A 24,281-nucleotide genomic window follows, 5' to 3' on the forward strand; every position below is an offset into this window, starting at 1 on the left:
GTCTACATCCATCTGGTGGGCCGGGGCTGCAGCCAGCTTCTCACCTGCATGGTCCGCACCCACCCCCCACCACAGGAGGAAGAATTCCCCATCCCCTCCACTAGATTGTGGAGGGCATAGCAGGCAGCCACCGTCGTGGGGATGCAGTCCTCCCCCATGTCGAGGGATATTAGGAAGCAGTGAAAACTCATCTTCAGATGCCTGAAAAAGCACTTGACCACGAGGCATGCCTGGTTCAGGCAGGCATTTAAGAGGTCCTTTGTTTCATCCAGGTGGCCAGTGTATGGCTTCATTAGCCATAGCATGAGGGGGTACACAGGATGAGGGGGTATACGGCATCCCCAACCACAGCACCTGGCACAAGACAGAGTTTCTGAAGACCCTAGCACCTTATACCTGGCCTGCCCAGCTGACACAGACATCAGAGAACTGACCATAGTGGTCCACCAGGGCCTACAGAATGACAATGTGGTATCCCTGCCTGTTTACATAGCATGCCATGCTATGGTCCAGGGCACAGATTGATGTGTGTGTACCGTCAATTGCTCCAAAACAGTTTGGGAAGCCCAGGATGTCAAATCCAGCCTTGGTTGCATGTAGGTCACCACCTTGAATAAGCCTCCATCAGCAGGATGCTGTTAAGAACCCACATGGAAGTGGAAGAGAGCAAACACACACGAGGGCCCATGGAACGTGGGCCCTGGCCTCTGGTGGCTTTCCCAGGCCCCTCCAAGGCCCCATCTCTGTTCGGCCCCCTGGCTGTGGGTCCCTGTGAGGGTGGGATGGCCTGGCCTCCCGGGGATGGGGCTTCCCCAGCCTCCCACTGCACCCTCACCTCCGCTTCCCTGGAGCCCCTGCCACTTGGACGGGGCCCCATCCTTCCCTGTCCCAGTCATAGTGAGACCACTGCCTGGGAGTGGCTTATGTGCATCAGGACAACCCCCATGGTGCACTTCCCCACCCTTTATTGGTTAGCCACGAAGGGTAACTATCTGAGCAGATGAGGTTCCACGAAGCGATGGCTACTCGCTCTTCTACTGGCATGGCTAGCCACATTCAGGTGCCCTGATGCCTTAGTGCGGGGGCGAGCCAGGTGCACCGCTCCTGGAAGGTGTCCCATCTCATTTGGAAATTTTGGAGCCACTGGTTATTGTCCCATTCCCCCCCGTGAGCACTGGTGTTGTGTTGCCACACCCACCGTGGCAGCTGTGGGGGTGAGGGCAGAAGAGGCCCCAGGGCAGCAGGGGCAATCTCATCAGCCTCAGTGTCCAGCAGTTCCCCCCAGGTGAGGTGAAAGTGATCCAAGATAGGGAGCAGGACCTGAGGCAGCTGCTGGGCAGAGAGGGGCCAGTCCAGGGGCTGCTCCTGGTCCATGCTGGTTGTGGCCAATCTTGGATCCTTCAGGGGGCGCATGTAGGCCTGGCCTGTGTGTGCCTCACAGATCACTGAGAGGCTCAGCATGGGCAGGCACTGGCCATGCAGAGAGGGAGCCTTTAAGGGTGAGCCTGGCCAGAGCACCGGGAAGAGCTTCTTAGCCATACAAGCCAGTTTACAAGGCTTCTGGGGCCCCATTCTGTCAAGAAAGCAGGCAGAACATCTGGCCGCTTTCTGTCGACAGAGCAGATTGCTCTGTTGAGCCACTTCAGCATGTGGCCATGATCTGCCAACAGGGATTTTGTTGGGAAATCTGACAGTGACCTCTGTCACCAGAGGGCTGTAGTGTAACCCTAGCCAATAAGGCTCCTTTGACCACCCTCTCCCATTGACCTTGACTCTTCTCCAAGCCTCCCTTAACCCCGATGCCTCTTCCTCCCGTCAAGCCTCCCTTAAACCCACTGCCCCCTCACAATGCCAATAAACCCCATACTAGTCACTGATGGTGGCAGCCAAAATTGCAGTCCAACACCTACTGGATCAGTTGTAGCTCAGCCAGAAACTCTGAGCAGCCAATATCCCCTAGTACAATCAGAAGCATCCCTGCTTCATCCATCACCACACTGCCTCTTGCTACTCTGCAAGGGAGGCTGGAACAAGCACTTATGAGCTGCACTCTTAGATGAGAGAGAGTCTCCAAGATTTAATTTTGCAGCATTTGGTGAGGCTGTCCTGTGCTCCCATGCTCTCTTTAGGGCTCCCACCTGACTAGGAAAAGCAGCTGTATTCCAGATCCCAAGCACATTCTAATCAGGAGTTGTGGCACTCTACAGCACAGCTTCATGTGTCCAAATCAGCCAGTGGAGTCCACTGCACATCACAGGACCCAATGGATATAATCTGTGAGAGTTTTAATTGGATATTGATAGCCACGGAACTGCACTTCAGATCCATGAGGCAATGCTGACCAGCCAAGTTTGCAAAATTAGGAATCTAATGTAGCTTTGTTTTATCTAGGGCTTTGATTAAACAGAGCTGACATGAAGTTAGAACAAAATATAAACTCCACTAAATAATTTTGTAATAATTAAGTCATTTAAAACATTAAAAAGTTCCTTAAGCAACAACTTTATTACTACACAAAGGTTTTGGATTCCCTAGCCATTCAGTAGCTTAATTAGGATTAAGGTTACAATTATTTATCTGACCAGGCATAAAGTTGGAGACAAGATTTACCCATTTGCTTTCTCATGGACTTATCTTGCCCAGGTAATACAAACTGTGAATTTCATAAGGCTTATGCAACTCCAAAGGTCTTGAAAGCCATTTGCCCCAGGGAGAGCTTGAGGTGAACAGATTTTACTTAAAATCATATATTTGTTTTCAGAAGCTTACCATGTTGACATGCCGTAGGACAACGTGTCCACTCACTGAAAGGGGTAACAACACAATCTTTTTTACATGGGAGCAGACATGGACGCACTGTTTCAGGTCGGAGAGAATCTGGACACCTGTCAATACAATTGTAAATACAAGCTATGAGAGCCCCTAAAATAAACTGTATCTGTCTATTCAGGAATAAGATCAGCTAAGCAATATAGGTAGGATTCACATGTTTGTGGATGAACTCCATAATGCATCATCAAGAAGCAATGAAAACCTTCCAAATTTACCATCTAACGTGTTTCTAAGCTCATTTCTATTCATGTTAGGTCTGATACTATACACCAGCTATCGTCCTTTCTCCCAGAACAGCCTTTAAGACCTCTGGACAACTAGTGCAACTTACAAGTGGCCTTCAGGCTACTCTAAACTATACGTAGGATTTGGTCCAGCTATGTGCGTCAACCCCGGCTTTAGGAAAGTACAAAGGTGACCTAGAACTTACTTGCAAATCCTCCCCTGACCTGTAATGAAGCACTCCTTGGTCACAATGGACGATCTTGGCCTATATCTGTATGTGAATTTGTCTGTATTTTTGTCACTACATGATAGTAAAAAGATCTTCGTGATTGGTCATTTAATTTCAGACTCCTAATGTAAAACGAAACACATATTCTAATGAAAAAAAAATAGTGTTTGAATCATGGGCAAAGGGGAAACGGGCAATTCTCTGTGACCAGGAACAACAGCTATTCTAAATGCGAGAGTAAAAACAGAATTAGCCTTTCACAATCTTCATTATTTTCCAGCTAGGAAAGATTGCTTGAGAAATATCCATCATCTATGCAAACATAGCCAACCAATAATTAAATATCTATCTGGATGTATATTATTGTATGACTAAATGGTAGTAGAAGCTAAAATAAATCATAAAATCATAATTCAGATAACTGAATTATGAATATGTTTTTGCAATGCTTAAAAGTATCGAACAAGGTTTAATTTAAAAAAATGATACAATTAAATGTATCAACTGAATAACCATGAATATTCAAAGGGCAAAATAATTCAGTGTGCAATGCTTTTTTCTCCTTTCATTACATCTACATATATAAGCCATAAAATCTATTTTTATTCAGTATTCTTTTTCATACCACATTTTCAGTGACTTTCAGTTTCATAGAGATGTGTGTTATGTTTCAGCTCTCACTTCTTCAAATAAAGAAGTGTGTGCAGGGGGGAATAGGTGGTAAAATATTCAGTGTGATGATATATAAAGATTATTTATTTGGATAAACTAATACTGTTCCTGTGGCTACGTGGCTAGCTTACAAACGTTACAATAGCTGTTACATTAGACTTTATCTTTTTAGGTTAATTTTAACACTTATATTCTGTAAACTAAATTAAAAACTACCCATTATTCTGTTGTACTACTATCATTACAGCCTCAAAATTCACTGTGTTACTTTCATGAGCCCTAATGCTTTCAAGAGCTTCTACCAAGGTGAAGAAGTCCAAGCACGTGGTGCTCATTGCTGGATCAGGGCTAATAACATTTATCAGAATTCTATCCCTTTCCTTTCTGGAAACATCAGGCTACTCTAACCCTCTATCACTCTATTTCCAGCTGTTCTCCTTTTTTGGAGCTTCACTAGTTACTCCTTTTCCTTCTGAACACTGTCCATCCTTTGTTTAATTAAGAAACTACTTCAGAGATGTTTGGTTTTGCTTCTTTAATTTAATTATTTGTGGGGGGAGGCAATGGGTTGCCACTGTAAAACATGCTGAGGAGCACAATCAAAAGGAAGAAAATCATCCCAGTGGTGGCTCAATGCCTTCCACATCTTTTGATATGATCCATTCCATTACATTTCACAATTACAATGCTATTATAATGATCCAATTACATTTTTAACAAAACACTTCCACTGACTCCTTAAAATGCAGAAGTGCTGAATTCTGAAGATTTCCCAGGGTATACAATAATTTTCCATATCTCTCATACCACAGTTTCAGTCTTTTCTCTTTCCTCATCTGCTAGTCCTAGTTTCATCCTCTCATTCAAGTGAAGTGTTTACTTTCTCAGGTCTGCTCCACTTCCTCTTAGCTAGTATGTATAGGACAGGGACAAATAATTATTTTAAACATTATATGGCATCACACATGGCATAACTTAATGGTGATCAATTTACAGTGTATTGTATTAATGGGCACCAGACATTCTCTTCTTCACTCAATTAATCTCATGAACCTCAAGAATTTTAATTAACTTTGCTGAAGTGACCAGTTTGCCCATATTTAGTAGGATTATTCTGAGATATGTAGAACAGATTTAAGATGAAGCTTTAATAAACTATGGCTTGAATTTTTTTTCTTAATGCCAAGGAAAATACCATACCCTGGATTAGTAAAATAAATAGAAAATCAGGATACACACAGGGCTAAATCAATGTTTTTAGTCTACTTATTGAACTAGCAATACAAATCAACTGTTTTATATACACTATACATACAGCCCCACTTCTTCATTGTGCAAACATGTGAACAGACTCCCCTTTTATTAATAAGAGTTTGGTAAAAATAGGTTGGCAACTTATGTCCAGTTCCAGGTTGTATTTTCATCACAACTTCCTTGCAGCATGAACAGTTGCACAAAGTAAGAACTAAAATCATAAATTAGCCACTGCAAAGCTTTTCAGCCACAGAAGAACTGAATTGTGACCCACCCACTACTATATTTACATATAAAACTGGTTTATTCACACATTTTTGTTATAGAAAAAGGATTTTGTCTCAACAGCTGGAGAATTAAGCTGGCAATAAAAATACTTCTATAGCTTCAGTTTACTCAAACAAACACTTGAATATCTGCATTTTTAGTACACTGTAACTACAAAATAATGACTCCAGCAACACAGTCAAAGCTGCATCTTCAAGAACCTCTTTATCCCAGTACCTTTTATGTGTAACTTGGCCAAAGTTATTCTTCATACAAAAGACTTTCCTTGTTTGTATGCCCACTCCACAGGTAGCTTCTCCATTCCAGGTTATGGTAGCATTGAGAGCAGTTACCAAAGTGTCTTCAGAGCAAGGACCCCATGGAGAAGTTTCCCAATAGAAGTGTGTGCAAATATGATCATTACACACACGATACTCCTGAAGGACATGATGAGGGGGACAAGGTTTCCCACCTGAAAGTAATGAAAATAATAATATATTTATACCTTTAAGATCAGCTAGGAGACCACTTTGCATGCTGCAGTTAGACATGGTAAGTTTGTTCTATGTAGAAAGAAAGAGACTCAAAGATTTTTAACATTTATAACTATATTAACAGCCTTTCAAAACACTGCTTCCCCGCTAAATGAGCCCTGCACAAAATTGAATTCAGACAAACTGTGGAAACAAATGTGTGAAGTAGATTTCCAATTTCCTATGCAGCTACTACTATTCATAGGCTAATTGATTCCATTAAAATGCCAGCATCACCTGGCTTTCAAACAACTTTATTTAAATATTACCTTTATCATATGTTCACTCTGTGACAGATACAGCAATTTCCTGCCATATCCTCGGGAAACTGACAGAATACACCCCTGCATTCACACCATCACACAATAGTATATCAGCATTTGTACAAAGGCATTCCTTGTGAAGTATAATTTAAAGACTCATAACTTTCTGATTCATAATGTTATAGAAGAATGAACAGAGCTGCAATATAGAACACTATGAATATAAAAAGAAATCATGACTGAAGTATGTATCCCAGATAAGTCTGGAGAGTGGCTAAACCGATTATTCTGGAGACAAAGGGCAAGTTGATGCCACAGCCAGGCGTCAGCAAGGGTGAAGGGCCATTACCTACTAAGTGGCCATTCTTTGGGGAAAAAAAAGAGGGCAGGGACAACAAATAAATCTATAATTTAGAAAAGAAACAGGATGGAATTTCCTTTCTTCATGCAAGTCTCTGTCATCTTCTCTCACTGGAAATGCTTTTCAAAGTTGGGGAGACAGGATTTGAAGGAACAGACACCAAAATGCTCTCCCTGTCCACCCCACTCTGCATCTAAAAAAAAAAAAAGGAGACAGCAACTGGACTCTCAAGCAGGGGCCTCGAAGCTTTCGACTGCCCAGGCCATATCACCTAACCTTCTGTTATGGTCGGACAGAGCATGCAAATTATACACATTTGCACATAACTCAAAAAGTATAACAGACTATTCCTACCCTGAAGAGCTTACAATTAATATGTAAAAAATAGCAGAGGGTTACAGAAAATTGGTAAGAGTGGGAAGTGATTTTATCTTCAGGGTGTTTGTGGTGAATTAGGTACAAGCTCATGGAAAGCAAGAGGGGAGGAAGCAGTCATGGTGCAGTTGAAAAGTAGGGGGAAGAGGCAATGAACTTGCGGACTTTGCTTTGCTATGTAGACATCCTCTGAGAATATTTCTTAGACATGAAGAAAAGTTTGTGTAATCCTGAAGGCTTGCCTTTCTCAACAGCATATGTTGGGTCCAATAAAAGATATTATCTCATGCACCTTGTCTCTCCAAAGTTACATTCTTGTCCTTATCCCCTTTTTTATCCTGATGGAAAGCAGTATTTATCTTTTCCTGATATTGTACAATAGACTGTTTTACTCATTGCTGAAAAGGTTCAGAAAGACATGTGGCTTTTGATTGCTATTTGAGTTTTATAACTTTCTGAGAAATTCAGTCTTCTCTTCAAAGGATTTCATTTCCCTTTTAGGTATTCAGGCTATATATTTCAGAGTATAATTCCAGCATATTTGCACATGCATTTTCTGTCAAATTATGAATTCTGGTTTTAATTTTGCTTCTTAAAAATTCTACATCTGTCTCGTTTGCCTGTCAGAGCATATTGCTACCTTCATGGGAAATATGCAGTTTATTTTGCTTTTTTTATTTGTATGTCTTAGGTCACAGAAAAGGCTTTATAGATTTGACATCCACGTGCTGAGCCAGCACTTCTTACTCTGATATCTGATCAGATAAAGACTATTTTAAAAATGGTTCCGTGTTTTCTGAATTTCTTTTGAATAGACTCTCATCACAGACCTGCACATACTAAAACCAAGAAGTTGAATGATCCATGTGCTTGAGAAGAAGCGTTTGTACAAAACTGTGCCAGCAGAAGAGTCATTTTAATGTAATCCAAACAAGTCTGCAGGCCTGCAAGGGGGAAAGAGGGAAGGAAGGGGGCAATTGCCCCAGGGATTCAGAGGAGCCTGGGGCTACCAGCCACTGCTATTGCAGCAAGAGCTGGAGTCCTGTGCCCCTTTGAATTGTTGCCAGAATGCTGGAGCACTGCGTCAGGTGCTCTGTGTGGCTCTGAAGGTTCAGGGAGAAGGGGGGCACACCACAGTCCAGACAGCATTGACAGCTGGCTTCCCTGGTCTTGCCCCTTCCAACTGAGGCCCTGATGGCCCAGGGTGGCTGTTGGCCCCACTCTAGAGCCGTGTCTACACGTGCACACTACTTCGAAGTAGCGGCACCAACTTCGAAATAGCGCCCGTCACGGCTACACGTGTTGGGCGCTATTTCGATGTTAACATCGACGTTAGGCGGCGAGACGTCGAAGCTGCTAACCCCATGAGGGGATGGGAATAGCGCCCTACTTCGAAGTTGAACGTAGAAGTAGGGCACGTGTAGCCGATCCGTGTCCCGCAACATCAAAATAGTGGGGTCCGCCATGGTGGCCATCAGCTGAGGGGTTGAGAGACGCTCTCTCTCCAGCCCCTGCGGGGCTCTATGGTCACCGTGGGCAGCAGCCCTTAGCCCAGGGCTTCTGGCTGCTGCTGCTGCAGCTGGGGATCCATGCAGCATGCACAGGGTCTGCAACCAGTTGTCGGCTCTGTGGATCTTGTGTTGTTTAGTGCAACTGTGTCTGGGAGGGGCCCTTTAAGGGAGTGGCTTGCTGTTGAGTCCGCCCTGTGACCCTGTCTGCAGCTGTGCCTGGCACCCTTGTTTCGATGTGTGTTACTTTGGCGTGTAGACGTTCCCTCGCAGCGCCTATTTCGATGTGGTGCTGCGCAACGTCGATGTTGAACGTCGACGTTGCCAGCCCTGGAGGACGTGTAGACGTTATTCATCGAAATAGCCTATTTTGATGTCACTACATTGAAATAAGCTACTTCGATGTAGGCTTCACGTGTAGACGTAGCCTAGGTATGTTATTGTAAGCCAGACACATGAGCCTAATATCTGTGATCCAAAGAAATAAACACAGTTAAGCTATTTACATACTCTTGTCTAAAAGTCAAGAACCTGGAGCACATTTCATAGTGTAATACATTACATGTTTTTGCTTTTATACTATGTGATTTTACACATCTTTCCATTCTCTTTTGGTCTAGAATTAATATGCTTCTCCATAGGTACACAGGTGTTGAGAGTTTGTCCCACACATTCATTTTGTGTCTGACTATAACTCCTCTTTTAGGGAAGAGCAGATCCTCAGCTAGTGCTCTTTTGAAATCAATAGAGTTAAGACAATTTCCATTAGCTAAGAATCTGTCCCATAAAAAAAACAATCAAATAATCCACAGAATAAAATGTAATAAATAACTTTCATTAAAACACAGCTACACTGACAATAGGTGTGATCTAGCAACAACTAGATTAATTAGTCTTTGCACAGAGCTTTCTAGGTGCAAAATTCATCTAAGTGCCACATATTATGAATTATTTCTATAATTCTGGCGTTTGGATCTTGTCCAAATGCAGTTCTACTCACCTTCCTCTGGCAACGCCAGGATAGATCTAGTTCTGCTTTGTTTCCCCTCTGCATTTTTACTGGAGCATGACTGGGAACAAGATGACCATTCTGACCAATCATTAATGACACAGTCCATTGCACATGGTACTTCACAAGCCATTGTTTCAGGATGGGGAAGCTCTGAGCAAAAGGTATGTGATACCTCTTCACCTAAAACAAACAAGACAAAATTAAACATAACGTGGGGTGATTTGGGGATCACTTTCAAGAAATATGTTCTACATTGCAAATACAATCAGCCCTGGTCCACACTAGGAATAACTACTTTGCTCAAAGATGTAAGACAGGGGTGGCCATCCCATGGCTCTCGAGACGCACGTGGCTCTTTGCTCAATTAAATGTGGCTTCTGCTCAGAGCCACACAACCAGACTGCTCACCATGTGTTGGTTCATTCACCCCAACGCCTGGAGTGAGAAGTGCATGGCTGTGGCAGTGGCAGCAGTGGCTCCAGTGAGACCAGGCATTGGGTTAGATTGGGTGGAACCTGGGTGCCTGGCTCGGGGCTAGGGGTGGGTGCATTGGTTAAGAGGAAGGGAGCTTGAGGGTGCCCGGCTCTAGGGGATGACAGAGGGATTAAGTTCAAGCAGGGGCACTGGGAGTCCCTGGTTCTGGGGGTGTGGGAGGGCTTTGAGCAACATATTTTATATTTATTTTACTATCTAGATATATAACATATCTATCTATCTATCAATAGATCTATACAAACAAATATTTCATATGTGGCTTTTTGCACTCTATTCACAGCTATTTTGGCTCTCAGTTTCTAACTGGTTGGCCACCCCGATGTAAAAAAAATCAACAGCCCTGAGCAAGACAGTTAAACCAACCTAGCCTCCAGTGTAGGGAGCACTAAGGCAACAGGGGAATTTTCCCTTTGACCTAGTTATTGTGTCTTGGGGAGGTAAAGTACTTACATCGACAGGGAGACTTGGGGGGGAGGGATAGCTCAGTAGTTTGAGTATTGGCCTGCTAAAAACTCAGACTTGTGCACTCAATCATTGAGGAGGTCACTTTGGGGTCTGGGGCAGATAGATGTGTCAAGGATTGTGCTTGCCCCTGGTAAGAGGACAGGATAATGGACTCAATGACCTCACAAGGTTCCTTCCAGTTCTATGAGGTGCGTATCTCCCATTGGTATCGGTAGCATCTTCACTGAAACACTACAGCAGCACTGCTGCAGAATTTGGAGTGCTAAGACAGCCTTAAAATGTGCACATGTTTATGGAACTCTATGCAAAAAACTGCTGAACAATACACATACACACATATACATAGATGAGAGAAAGAGGGCATGGCTGAGAGAGGAGAAGACTGAGACCAGAGGTGGTAAGCCAAGGAAGTCAATGGAGAGGTGGAAAAATCAAGAAGAGGGCCCATGATACCAAACAGTTAAAGCCTAAGGGTGAGCTCATAACCTCAATAAAGTCAACAATAGCTTTGCTCTTTTCTTCAGTGGGGCTAGGACTTCCCCAAAATGTCAAAGACCGACCATGACAGTATGTGATTAAAAACCCTAGCAAAGCACACAATGAAAACACAGTGGAGGAGGAAACGTGACATTGGCCCTGGCTACACTAGCCAAAAACTTCGAAACGGCCATACAAATGGCCATTTCGAAGTTTACTAATGAAGTGCTGAAATACATATTCAGCACCTCATTAGCATGCAGGCGGCCACAGCACTTCGAAATTGACGCAGCTCGTCCAGACAGGGCTCCTTTTCGAAAGGACCCCGCCTACTTAGAAGTCCCCTTATTCCCATCTGCTCACAGGAGTAAGGGGACTTCGAAGTAGCTGGGGTCCTTTCGAAAAGGAGCCCCGTCTGGACAAGCTGCGTGGCAGCGAGCCGCGTCAATTTCAAAGTGCTGCGGCCACCCGCATGCTAATGAGGCGCCGAATATGTATTTCAGCGCTTCATTAGTAAACTTCGAAATGGCCGTTTGCATGGCCATTTTGAAGTTTTTGGCTAGTGTAGACGTAGCCATTGTGTTCAGTTAATGTATTTCTTTAACAAAGATTTTCATAACTTCAGTATCAAGCAACAGCATTTCTGATGTCAAAAGTTAAAATGAATAACAAAATGAAATAATAGCAAGGCTCTAAGACAGAAGTAAAGTTAGGGTATTAATGAGCGATTTCCCTAGGAATAACAGAGATGAGAAGTGGATTGTCTGGTCCATTTAAGCTCAGTGCAAATCATACGTGTGGATCAAATGTAGATTTAATCCACCTTTATGCCCTTCTCCCCAATCCTGGGGCTTCCCAGAGCCACTGATGCCTAATTACCCTTGGCCTGAGAGCTGAAGATAGCAAGAGCATTGTGATACTCTAGCCATACCTCCTTCGTTTCCAAAATGCTTCCTGCATGAGAGCATACAACTGCTACATCAGTTCTACCACAATGAGGGACTGACACAAAGAGAATCCCCAGATAGCTAGTTAATATGGCTTTCCAGCCACTTTACACTACTGATATGATGCTTTATTCAAAAAAATAAATGGAGCAGAATTAACTAACAATTTTATTTATAACTTTGTTACAAGAAGCATCATGGAATCGCCAGCATTCCATATGACATGGAAATATGCCTTCCTGCAGGCACAATTTCGTGTTGATGGACTTTTATCTCACAAACTATAATTGTAAATAAATTTAAAATTACTGTAGTTACCTTTGCTGAATCATTCCACTGACCCTCCTGTGTAATGATTTGACTTGATATGGATGTTTATATAAAATAAATAGGTAAGCAGGCAAACAAGATATTGGTATCTCTCTATTGAATCAGGCTCATGTCAGAATTCTTCAAAGCTCAACACCAGTTGTTTATGACCAACAGTCTCATCTGACTGCTGTGACTTTCACCCTTAGGATAACTGCAAACCTTTTTTTTTTTTAGGTTCCTTTACCTCATATGATTCCTGGAAAAACACAAAGGAGTATCTATGCCTAATTAGAATAAGGGAAAAATTAAAATTTAGAATGCCAGCTGCAAAAGAAAACTGGCTTCTCACCTACTTCACACAATATGGGAGTTGTGTATACAACGAGGCAGCTGAGGATGCAATTATAACTAAAAGGGTAGAAACCTCTATTGCTTTTGCAAAACACCACATGTACCAGTGAGTACATAAGACAAGCAGGGCTACTAGTGAGACTGCTTAGAGCTGTCAACACCATCACAGTAGTACCTGCATGCATATCCCCCAATAAGGACAGAATCATTGCCCTTGAGGTAACAATAAACTCTCCAAGCATATTATGAGAAGTAATAGAGAATCTAGCAGCCCATCAGACTGCAACAGATGTATATAATATTTTATTTTTGTCCTCTCCCTCAGACTTAGCATCTCTGATCACTCTATTATTCTTCTAGCCTGCTGAATAATAAAATCAAATACGAAAAATCTCTCTGAAAGAAAGCTTCTGCACCTGTTGAATGTAGGATTATTTCCATATAGCATTTGGAAAGTTCCTTTCTCTCTGCCTACAGACAATGTTTAATCATTCCCTCAGAAGAGTCCATTCTATCACCCTTGGTCTGGATGCTACCACCATGCCAATAATGAAGGTGGAAAAAAATAAAACCTTAAATCACATTTCAATTATACGCTTGTCTCCTTAAGTCATATGGGATATTCACATCCTTGCTAACATTTTGACAGCTTGCTTCTGCAAGTGAGTAACTCATGAAGGTCAGGTTGGATTTCAAGTCTCATTGGTGCTATATCATTAGGAGATGACATCATTTAGGAGAGGTGAACACTAAGCGTGTATTCCCTCTCAGCTATAGGCAAAAGAAGAAAGCACTCACATGGTTAATGCTGGGTTTATGAGCTGGAATGAAGCAGCTGGGCTTCCAGCCAGGCTCCCCCTTTTCTCCTCTCACAGAGCAGAAAGTTATCAACATTGCAAAGTGGACTTGAGGCTCCTGAGTGGTGCAGATGCTGGACAGAGATGCTTGGCTGCAGGTCAAAAAGTGTTGGATTTTGTTTCTGTATTTGAACACTCACTGCCTTAGGAAGCATTGGTGCCGTTCTGCCTTTTAATATCTAAAACATTTCCTGACCAACTAAAATTGTTTGAACATGATTTAATCCTCTTGATGGAGAAGGTGGTGGCAAGTGGGTACCGATGTTTTCTCAGTTTCCCAAGGGGTAGATTGAGGCTCAAGAGTTCAGGTGTCATGTACAAGGTCACGGATAGCCTGATCCTAAGCCACAATGGTAGATTAGCCACTGGTGCTCATGCCTAGAGGCCCTGATCAACTAGGGACTCCTGGAAAAATGGGCACCCTGCACCCTGACCCATGCTGTCTGCCCATTTCTCTTTCTGGAGAGCAGGGTCAGAGTGTTGGAGATGGTCCCGTTTCACCTGCCCATCACTCCTGCCAAGTAGTAGGGTCAGCTTCCCCTCCCTGGGTGCTTCCTCTCCCTAACCCCACTCTGCTCTGGCAGGAGTGCTGGGCAGATGTGGAAATCCTCTGTACCCTGACCTCACTACCTGGCAGAAATGCTAGGGAGGGCCTGCAGGTGAACAGGGTCCCCAGTTGCCCTGGCTCACAGTCCCACAACGTGGTAATCCACTCAGCTAAGCCCATTTAAATCCATGGTAGTCTTTTTCCTGACTTCAGATCAAACCTGTTGTGCGCATGGGCAACTCTACTCAGATCCTAGCATTGCTCTCATCTGGGCTGAGTTATGGCAGGATTCTGCTCCCATCTTAAAGGAGGGCACTTGTATTCATTAATTTTGAATTCACAAGGAGACAGTTATGATTTGCCACAGCTACCAAACAAGTTACAGCGCAAGGATTCACCTCTCCAGTTTCTCACCCTGACTACTACTTCTAACTCTAGCCAAATGAAAGGGTCAGCAGCAGCACTTTGAGTGCAAGTCTATGGCTCCCCTGCTTCAGCAAAAAGAGGCAGGTTTGAATGGTGTGACAGATGACTTTGCCACAAAATGCATAAAGGTATTTTAGAACATTTCTGTAACTGATGCGCTTTAGAGTCATATTCACTGTGTGTACTTTAGATTGCTAGCAAAATATCAAAAAGTGTTCCCAGCAGAAGATTCACAGATATGGAGCATATAAAGAAAAAATATTTAATAGGCATGTTTTATTTTCCATGAAAAACTACGATAGGGTAAATCTAAAAAGGTGACTCCAAATCTCATATTTTCCTCTGGGTGCAGTATTTTCCTGTGTGTGTAGTTTGCACACGTTTACTGTATGCAAACTGCTGTGATGGGCATATAAAGTTAGTGCTCATTAGTAAACATATATAAACAAATAAATATAAGTAATAGAACATATATTTACTGATTTTTAAAAGCTGATGTTTATACACCAGAATCAGACAGGGAAAAGGGGGCATAGACACATTTACATGGAAAACCTTTTCCTTAATTTGGCCCATTATCTGTGCTGGATTGGATCTAGCTACCATTTAATTTAATCTACAATTCCTATCATTCCCTTCCCTTCATTTGCTCTCTTGAGATCCCAAATACTTGATCAATTCATCAAAATGTCTCTTGCATTTATTAGAGTTGACAGGAGGCCCAGACTTAGCCCCCAGAAATGATGTTTACACTCTTTGGTAAGAATTTTCTTTGCAGTTTATAGATATATAATTGGTAACATTTGGTCTGGGCAATATTTTTTCCTCCTTCCAAATTTTGAGGGCTTACATGGGATTTAAATGGTGCATAGGCCTCATGTGGACATGCTACAAAATGGTGAAATACATCCCTATTCCATTTGTGGAATAGATAAACTTGGCAATGACGGAAAACAACCGAAAACTATGTGTTTCAAGAACAATGGCTGGCATATCAAGTGGTTCCCCCATTTCAATAATTTTAAACAATCTCTATTAACTGAGCACCGTGAATGGAAAGCCTTACACATACAAGTTACTGCTTTTAACATCTATATTAAATCTACAGTCCAAACAATAACTAAGATGATACTTTTCTGAATTATTTCATTTTGGGAAATTTCAGATGCTGAAAAATAGGATTATGGTAAGCTTTGCATGCTATTGTTGAGGGATGGCACATAAAGACTATGATTAGAACCATACAAACATGATATGTCTCTTGATAGATTATATATCCTGTCTAAAGACAACCATAACTGACAGTCAGCCTCAGTTTCTTAAATTCAGTTTCCAATAATCTGAAACAAAATTGAAGGATCACCTCATGTCAAACCTACAGATGGTAAATGTGCATTACAAAAGCACCTGGCCACTGTTCTCAGAGCCAAATGTCATTACAGAATTGAACAAACACTACTCAAATCTAGTAAATCCAGTTCTGGCTCTAAATTTTGCAACTTTGGCTCATTTCTATTAATTGTGGATGAAATTATTCCTATCATTGGAGGTACAGCACTGGAACAACACATATGTTTGGGAAGATTTGGTTTTTATTGTTAAATGTGGGTAATTTTACAGAAACTAGTGGGAAAATATATAGATGGGCAAAGAAAGAGGATGCTGCTTGACAGTTGAGATCTGATTTAAGGACATTTACCTGTCTACCTGTCATTAAATTATTATCTGATCACGTACCACATTGTCTGATCCTCCTATAATTTGAAAAACTCTTAAAAATAAACATTAATATTTTAGTTAAAAATTATGAAAATTCAACTTCTGCCATGCACATCTCTGCACCACCTGTGTACAACTCAATTAGAGCTCAGTGAAAATCTGAATCGACTTCTAAGAAGAAAGTCTGATATGTTTTCCCACTGGAAATATCGGTTTTTTTACAGAATGGAAAGAAGTTCCCAAAAAATTTAATTCTGAAATGTCAACATATTTTGTTTTCACATTTTCAATTATAACAAAACATTTTAATATTCCCAAAACAGACATTCCCAAATGAATTCAGTTTGTTATATTGAAAAGTTTCATTTTGAGTGCAACATCAAATTGCATATGCCTATGGTGCAGCATTCTCTCCTGGGAATTGTAATTCTGATATATCCCATTTTTATCATTCCTGTTGAAACATCTGGTACAGAACACTGTCAGAAGGCAGGATACTGAGCTAGATGGACAATTCTTATGTGCTCATTTTTCAAATGGTTTGGCTCCCTGGCCAGACTACATCTCCCATGAAACACAAATGCATCAATCAGATGGGAAACAAAGTATCGGAGGGGTAGCCATGTTAGTCTGTATCTGTAACAACAATGAAGGGTCCTGTGGCACCTTATAGACTAACAGAAAAGTTTTGAGCATGAGCTTTCGTGAGCACAGACTCACTTCATCAGATGCTGGTCTTGGAAATCTGCAGGGCCAGGTATAAATAAGCCAGAGCAAGGGTGGGGGTAACAAGGTTAGTTCAGTCAGCAAGGGTGAGGCTTACTACCAGCAGTTGATCTGGAGGTGTGAACACCAAGGGAGGGGAAGCTGCTTCTGTATTTAGACAGCCATTCGCAGTCTTTGTTTAAGCCAGAGCTGAGGGCGTTGAATTTGCAGATGAATTGTAGCTCAGAAATTTCTCTTTGGAGTCTGGTCCTGAAATTTCTTTGCGGTAGGATAGCTACTTTTAAGTCTGCTACTGTGTGGCCCGGGAGATTGAAGTGCTCTCCTACGGGTTTTTGTATATTGCCATTTCTGACGTCTGATTTGTGTGCGTTTATTCTTTTACATAGAGACTGTCCCGTTTGTCCAATGTATATAGCAGAGGGGTATTGCTGGCACATGATGGCACAAATTATATTGGTAGATGTACAGCTGAATGAACCCACAATGGTGTGGCTGATCTGGTTAGGTCCTATCATGGTGTTGCTGGTGTAGGTATGTGGGCAGAGCTGGCAACGAGGTTTGTTGCATGGATGGGTCCCTGAGTTAGAGTGACTGTGGTGCGGGGTATAGTTGCTGGTTAGGATTTTTTTCAGGTTGGCAGGTTGTCTGTGGGCAAGGACTGGTCTGCCTCCCAAGGCCTGTGAAAGTGGGGGATCATCGTCCAGGATGGGTTGTAAATCCCTGATGATGTGCTGTAGAGGTTTTAGCTGAGGACTGTAGGTGATGGCTAGTGGTGTTCTGTTGGTTTCTCTCTTGGGCTTGTCCTGTAGTAAGAGGCTTCGTGGCACACGTCTGGCTCTGTTGATCTGTTTTTTCACTTCAACCTCAGCCTGGAACAGTCCACACAGGAGATCCACTTCCTGGACACCACGGTGCTAATACACGATGGCCACATCAATACCACCCTGTACCATAAACCTACTGACTGCTACTGACCGCTTCTGGTTCCAGAAAGCTAAAAGTTCCAGAGGTCAAAACTTCCTGATACTCCACTATACACACAGATTTTTTTCACCTCCATTAGAAACTGTGTATTTGTCTGCCTTATAAAAAATGAAATACAGTTCTCTCTGTGTACAAATAATCTGCTTTGTGCCTCCACAGTAATGTCTCATATCCCAGGAAAAGCCCTGATGGTGTAAACAAAAGGTACTAGACGTCTCATATTACCAATAAGATGAAAGACTGCGCAAACCAGGAACTATCACAGATGTTTGGTTTCCTCACTAAAGAATTATTGCACTCTAGACAAGTTATAAACTATATGGCAACAAAAATAAAAAGAATATTGAAAGATATGTACATAAGAGGTTATAACTTTGGCATATTAAAAGATTTGATTAAAAGAGAGCCAATTCTAATTAACATCTGGGCTAATACTGAAAAAAAATTTGGAAATGAATCCAACACAAAAAGGGTCCAATAAGAAATGGATTGAAGAAATGTATTGTAAACCAGTTTGTCAACTACATAGCAATACAAGTAGCAGAAGAACTAAAAAAACAAAGCTGAGAGTAATTTGGAAAATGTCCAAAAAAAAAAAAAGATTTCCATTCTTCAGAAAAACAGGGTAAAGACGCCTGAGGTCATTGTTTGGATCTAAGAGTTGGCTGAACATACAAACAAGCTGAAGAATACAGAATTAATGTTGGACAGATAAGATTGATGAGCAGCTCTCCCGCTCCTCTGAGGTTAGTAGGGCTAAGCACCGGCACTGAGATATTGTGTGAAAGATGATTTTTTCATTCTATTTTTTAAAATAAATTTCTCATTGAGTTTATGCTCTTTTTTAATGAGTCCCCAAGTAACTACATTTTGGATTTTAACTCTCTTTGGTAAACTCCAGAAATTGTCCTATGTGAACTAAACAATAATTTTAAGCAATTGCTTTTGATATTAAAAATTTGTCCCTTTCATTCCAAACCATTGAAATGGCAGGAACTAAGCTTCTACAAGTACCTTTAAGGACAAATCATGTCAGACCAACCTGTTAGCCTTCTTTGATAGCCTTGCAGAAAAGGGGAAGCAGTAGACATGGTATATCTATATTTTAGTAGGGCATTTGATATACAAACTTGTATGACCTTCTTATTAATCAGCTAGAAATACTAGGAGGTGGGAGCACAATTGATTGGATGAGTGCTGACAGAATGTGGTTATCAATGGGATTGGTTCTACTCAATGTCTTCATCAGTTATTTAGATAACGGCATAGATAGTATACTTTATAAAGGATAAATGCAAAGGGTTACAGTGGACCACAAGCTAAATAGGTCCACAGTGTGGCACAGTTGGAAAAAAAACACATACACACCTGGGGTATATTAATAGGAGTGTTGCAAGCCAGAGAGAAGAAATAATTCTTCACTCTACTCTGCCTCAGCTGAAGTATTGTGTCCAGTTCTGGGCACTGCACTTCAGAAGAGAAGTAGATAAATTTGAGAAGGCCCACAGAAGAGAAATAAAATAATTAAAGGTCTACTAAACAGGTCCTATGAGGGAATACTGAAATAATGGAACTTGTTCAGTCTGGAAAACAGAAGACTAAAAGGGGATATAACAACAACTTTCAACAACATAAAAGTTTATTACAAAGAGGAGGGAGAAAAATTATTGTCATTGACTCCTGATGACTGGAAAAGAAGCAAGGGCCTTGAATTGCAGCATGGGACGTTTAGGTTGGACATTAGGAAAAGCATCCTAAATGCCAAAGTGATTAAGCACTGGAATAAATCATCTAGGAAGCTTGTAGAATCTCCGTCATTGGAGACTTTTAAAAGCAGGTTAGACAAACACTTGTCAGGGATGGTCGAGATGATACTTGGTCCTGCTATGAGCACAGGGAACTGCACTTAATGACCTTTTGAGGTTTCTTCCAGTTCTATGATTCTATGAAACACATCCTTAGTACATGGCAAAGTACTTGTAGTGTGCTAAATATATTAGAGGAACTGAAGTATTGATAAGTGGTGGTGAAAATGAAATTCAATAACGAACCTTGCTGATTTCTATTTTTCCTTGGTATAGTTGCTAGGCTCCAAGACTAGTCGATGCTGGTAGCTTACATAAATGCAGAGGTATATGTGTTCAGTACATGCCTAGAATGTTCATTAGATCTACACTTGATTGAAGAACAGTTGTTGTATGACTAGGTTGTTCTAGGTGAATTAATAAATGTATTGGCAGGGTTAGAACACAAAGTGTCCTGGTTTGACATAGACCATCCAGTATAAAAATTACACTAAGACCATAGCATTAAAAATAATAAGCTAGCCCTCCTGAACGCTATAAAAGGGGTTTTCCTAATTAATTTCTATTCCAATGTTGCTATAACACTTATCAAAATGGCAAATCTAATTTACTAGATTTCAGCTTCAACATTTAACTGGTAGCCTGGCAAAGCCACAAAATGGAGCCCCATTCCCAGTTATAGTGGCACCTGGCTGTGTGCACACTTTCTGCAGCAGAGGCAATGTCACCCTTTGCAGTTTTTGAGCTATACCTGGAAAAAAAGAAAATGATGCCTGCAAAAAGATGTTGCATACTTTAATGACAATTACCAGTTTTCCCTCAATAATGATTCTTGTATCACTTCAAAATTTACCCTGAAAATAATAAAAGTCTGCTAAAATACTCTGCATACCATAAAATTTTACGTCCCATTTAATTCTCAGAAAAGAATGCCAATAAATTTTGATTAAATGCTTGCCTATTACAGAGGAAAATGTCAGCAGGCAGTCGTAAATTCTGAAAAATTCATAGTGACTCTATGCCAGTTCACTAACAGCAATTGCCTATCTCCTTCAGGGAAAATCAGTTTGCTGGTAAAATCTTGGCCTAGCCATTTATCAACTAATGGAACTATTACATTAAAAAGCAATACCAGGAGAAGTATAGCAATAAAAGATTGGGTGCAAGCAATTCTGGTAGAATTCAGCTCATAATAACAAGGTATTAATTTTTTTTTCATGTGGCAACACCAAATGTAGGCAAACAACTTGAGTTCTAGGCAAAGTTGCATTGCATATCATGCTCTCAAGCTGGAAGGTCAATATTAACCTTACAGAAATTCTTAGCTATTGGTTCACCTTTGCTAACAGCTGTCAACAGATAAGACCCTGTGTGAAAAGTGTTTGCAAGTGAAGGCAGAAGTGTGTGAAATAAACCTAATTGCAATGCTCCATCACTATTATCAGGGACCAGTAACTAAAAGGAAGAATACAAACACAAATAAGGAGATTAGGACAAAAAAAATCTATCTGTAAAAACTAAATCAAAAATAAAAAGGAGGAAATCTTCAAAAATATGTTTAAGCAGATTCACAGTAAAAAAAGTACATGGGTGGCATGATAATCACAGATTAAAGAAGAAAAAAATTAAAAAAGAGGTTAATTGAAAGAAAAAGGTGTGAAGAGAAGTCCCCTTAAAAGAAAAGACAGAAAAGAAACAGAAATAGACAATGTGATATGACAAAAGAATAGCAAGTAGCAGTTGATCATCAGATGAAAGAAAAAAATATTCTGGAATTGTTGAGTGTGTACTGCAGGAAGACAACAACTAATGATGAGAAAAAAAAGTAAAGGATCTTGAAAATAACAAATGAGAACTAAAAGTGGCAGTCCTGGTGCAAATGTAAAAGGTTTCTCCTGTAGTTGTTTTCAAAAGGACTACATTAGCGATAGCTAGCAACTTTTCTGTTTGTACCTGCAGGAGTTAGAGCGCAGCACTTTGCTATTTACATCCCATAGTTCAGATTATGGATAATGTATACAAGACCTCAGAGAGAAAACACAAGAAGAAAAATATGTATCTGGAATAGATTAAAGATAATTACTACCACATAAAAGCCGCGTCTACACGTGCCGGCTACTTCGAAGTAGCCGCACCAACTTCGAAATAGCGCCCGCCACGTCTACAGGGGTGAGCGCTATTTCGAAGTTGACATCAGAGTAAGGAGGCGAGATGTCGAAGTCGCTATCCCCATCAGGGGATGGGAATAGCGCCCTACTTCAACGTTGGACGTCGAAGTAGGGCACATGTAGACAATCTGCGTCCCGCAACATCGAAAGAGAGGGGTCTGCCATGGCGGCCATCAGCTGAGGGGTTGAGAGACGCTCTCTCCAGCCCCTGAGCTCAATGGTCGCCACGTGCAGTGGCCCCTTAAAGCTCCCCGCCCCCTGCCTTCCTGTGAAGGAAGCTGAGAGCGCGTGCAGGCAGCAGCAGTAACAGGCAGCCAGCCTGCACGCCTCCCTGCAGCCCCAAGACACCCCACCGCTGCGATGACTGCCTGCCAGCCCCCCAAGCACCCCCAGGGCACCCCCCCAAGGGGAGCTAGGGCTCCCAGCCTAGCAGCCAGCCCTGGAAGAGGCAGCGGGGCCCCTCCTGGATGGAGGCCAAGATCTGGGACAAGCTGGGGCTCTGGAGCGAGGAGGAGGTGCTCCAGGTAATGGGGAGCAAGAAACGGAAAGCGGATGCATTCGCACGGCTGGCCGAGGGCCTGGCCGCCCGGGGTCACCCTGCACGCACTCCTGACCACCTTAGGACTAAGGTTAAGGAGCTGCAGCAGGGTTACGCCCAGGCCCGGGATGCGGCCAGCCAATCTGGGGCCGTCCCCGCCACTTGTCCCTTTTACAGGGAGCTCAGGGAAATCCTGGGCCCCCGGCACACCTCCTCCCCGCTGGCCACTCTTGACACATCAGCCGACGAGCCCCAGCAGGCCCCGGAGGCGGAGTCCGCCCCGGAGGCAAGCCCCACACCCCAGGGGCCCCCCCAGGAGCCCACCCCTGGGACGCCGGAGGAGGAGGAGGAGGAGGGGGATTCCTCCTCCAGCGACGGGGGGCTCCAAATAATCCTGCCATACTGGAGCTCCAGCAGGGCGTCTGCCCAGAGGGCGTCCCCCGACTGTGGGAGCAGACTGTCAGGTATGTACCCCCGCGGTGCACACCCCTGGGGTTGAGGGGTGGGGACAACAGACATGACCAGGGCTCTCCACATGCCCAGGTGACCATGGCCCCAAGGACAGCAGTGGCATGTCCCTCAGAAGAGTGCATCAGCCCCTGCCCCCCCAGCAGGGCAGTGCCATGCCCCATCCCTGGGGAAGGGGGGAGTGGAACCCTAGGGTGCCCCGTGGGGGGGTGGGACACCCATCAGCAGCAGCATCTCCCGGGGACAGGGATGGGGAACCAGCAGCAGAGGGGTGGGGGAACAAGGGCCACGGCTCAGGGACCACACTAGTGGCTGTCTCCACTCTTCTTCGCCCCCTGTGTTCCGCAGCTGCACCATCTGAGGGCCCGGAGAGCACCGGCAAGGTGTCAGTGGTTCCGGATAGCCCACCGGGGCCATCGCTGCAGGCCAGCCCCTCGGCGGAGCACCAACCAGCCCCAGGGCGGGGCCAACAGCGGACCCCCAGCTGCTTGCGACCCTCCGGCGGCAGCTGGAGGTGTCGGAGCAGCGGCTGCGGGTGGACGAGCGGCGCCTGCAATTGCAGGAGCGGGCGCTGGCCTGGCGCCAGGAGGCATGGGGGGCCTTGATGCACACTTTTGAGCGCATAGCAGACTACCTGGCCCCCCATGTCGCGCCGCCTGCCGCTCTGCCCGCCCTGCCCGTTCCACCCGCCGCTCCACCCACCGTGCCACCGCCGTCCACCACCACAGGGCCTTCCGCCGAGGGGGACCTGGGGCCTGTTGACACCCGCCGGCTGTATCTGCCGGTTCACCCAGCCCCCAGCCAGCCTCGGCCAGGGCTGAGGCTGAAGCGAGGGTTGCGCCCGCCAACCCCAAGCGCTGGACAGTAGGGGGTGCAGGGCCCAGGACATGCCCCCCCTCCCCCTTTGTACCTATCCCCATTATTTTGTATATAGTTTGTGTTAGACCCCTGTTCTTTTATGATACCTGCCCCCCATGTAAATAGTTCCCTCCTTTTTGTTCCACTATTTATTTTATATATATATATATATATATATATATATATATTTGTATTAATATTAAGAGAATTCACTGTTTTGTGGTTTGAAAAACAACAGGTCTATTTTTATTTGCAAGAAAAGTGGGGTGGGGTGTGCTCTTGGGTGCTCTGTGGTGTGGGCGTGGGGGCAGGGAGTGTTGTGGAGGATGGGGGGTGCAGTGGGGGGCCTGCCAGTGTTCACCCCACAGCCTGGTCGAAACGGGCCTGCAGGGCCTCCCGGACCTGGATCCCCTCGGGGTCCACCTGGCAACTGGGGACAGCGGGTGGCTGCATGTCAGCCCTGCCAGCCTCCACAGCCCAGCCCTGAAAGAATGCCTCCCCCTTGTTCTCGACCAGGTTGTGGAGTGCGTTGTCCACGCCCACAATCTGGGGGATGTTGGTGGGGCCTGCATCCAGGCGGGTGAGGAGACACCTCCAGCGCCCTTTG

At 43.6% G+C, this 24,281-nt stretch overlaps 1 protein-coding gene across 1 annotated transcript in view; it reads right to left on the minus strand.

The window, feature by feature from the left end:
• Nucleotides 1–24,281, minus strand: part of THSD7B (thrombospondin type 1 domain containing 7B) — a 440,276-nt gene that overhangs the window by 232,551 nt on the left and 183,444 nt on the right. The window contains exons 7-9 of the mRNA XM_075001414.1: nucleotides 9,520–9,711; nucleotides 5,717–5,951; nucleotides 2,770–2,885 (exon numbers count right to left, since the gene is read on the minus strand). Of these exons, the coding sequence (XP_074857515.1) occupies nucleotides 2,770–2,885; nucleotides 5,717–5,951; nucleotides 9,520–9,711 (543 nt within the window). The remainder of the gene's footprint in view (nucleotides 1–2,769; nucleotides 2,886–5,716; nucleotides 5,952–9,519; nucleotides 9,712–24,281) is intronic.

Source organism: Carettochelys insculpta, chromosome 8 (genome assembly GCF_033958435.1).
Source record: "Carettochelys insculpta isolate YL-2023 chromosome 8, ASM3395843v1, whole genome shotgun sequence".
NCBI lineage: Eukaryota > Metazoa > Chordata > Testudines > Carettochelyidae > Carettochelys > Carettochelys insculpta.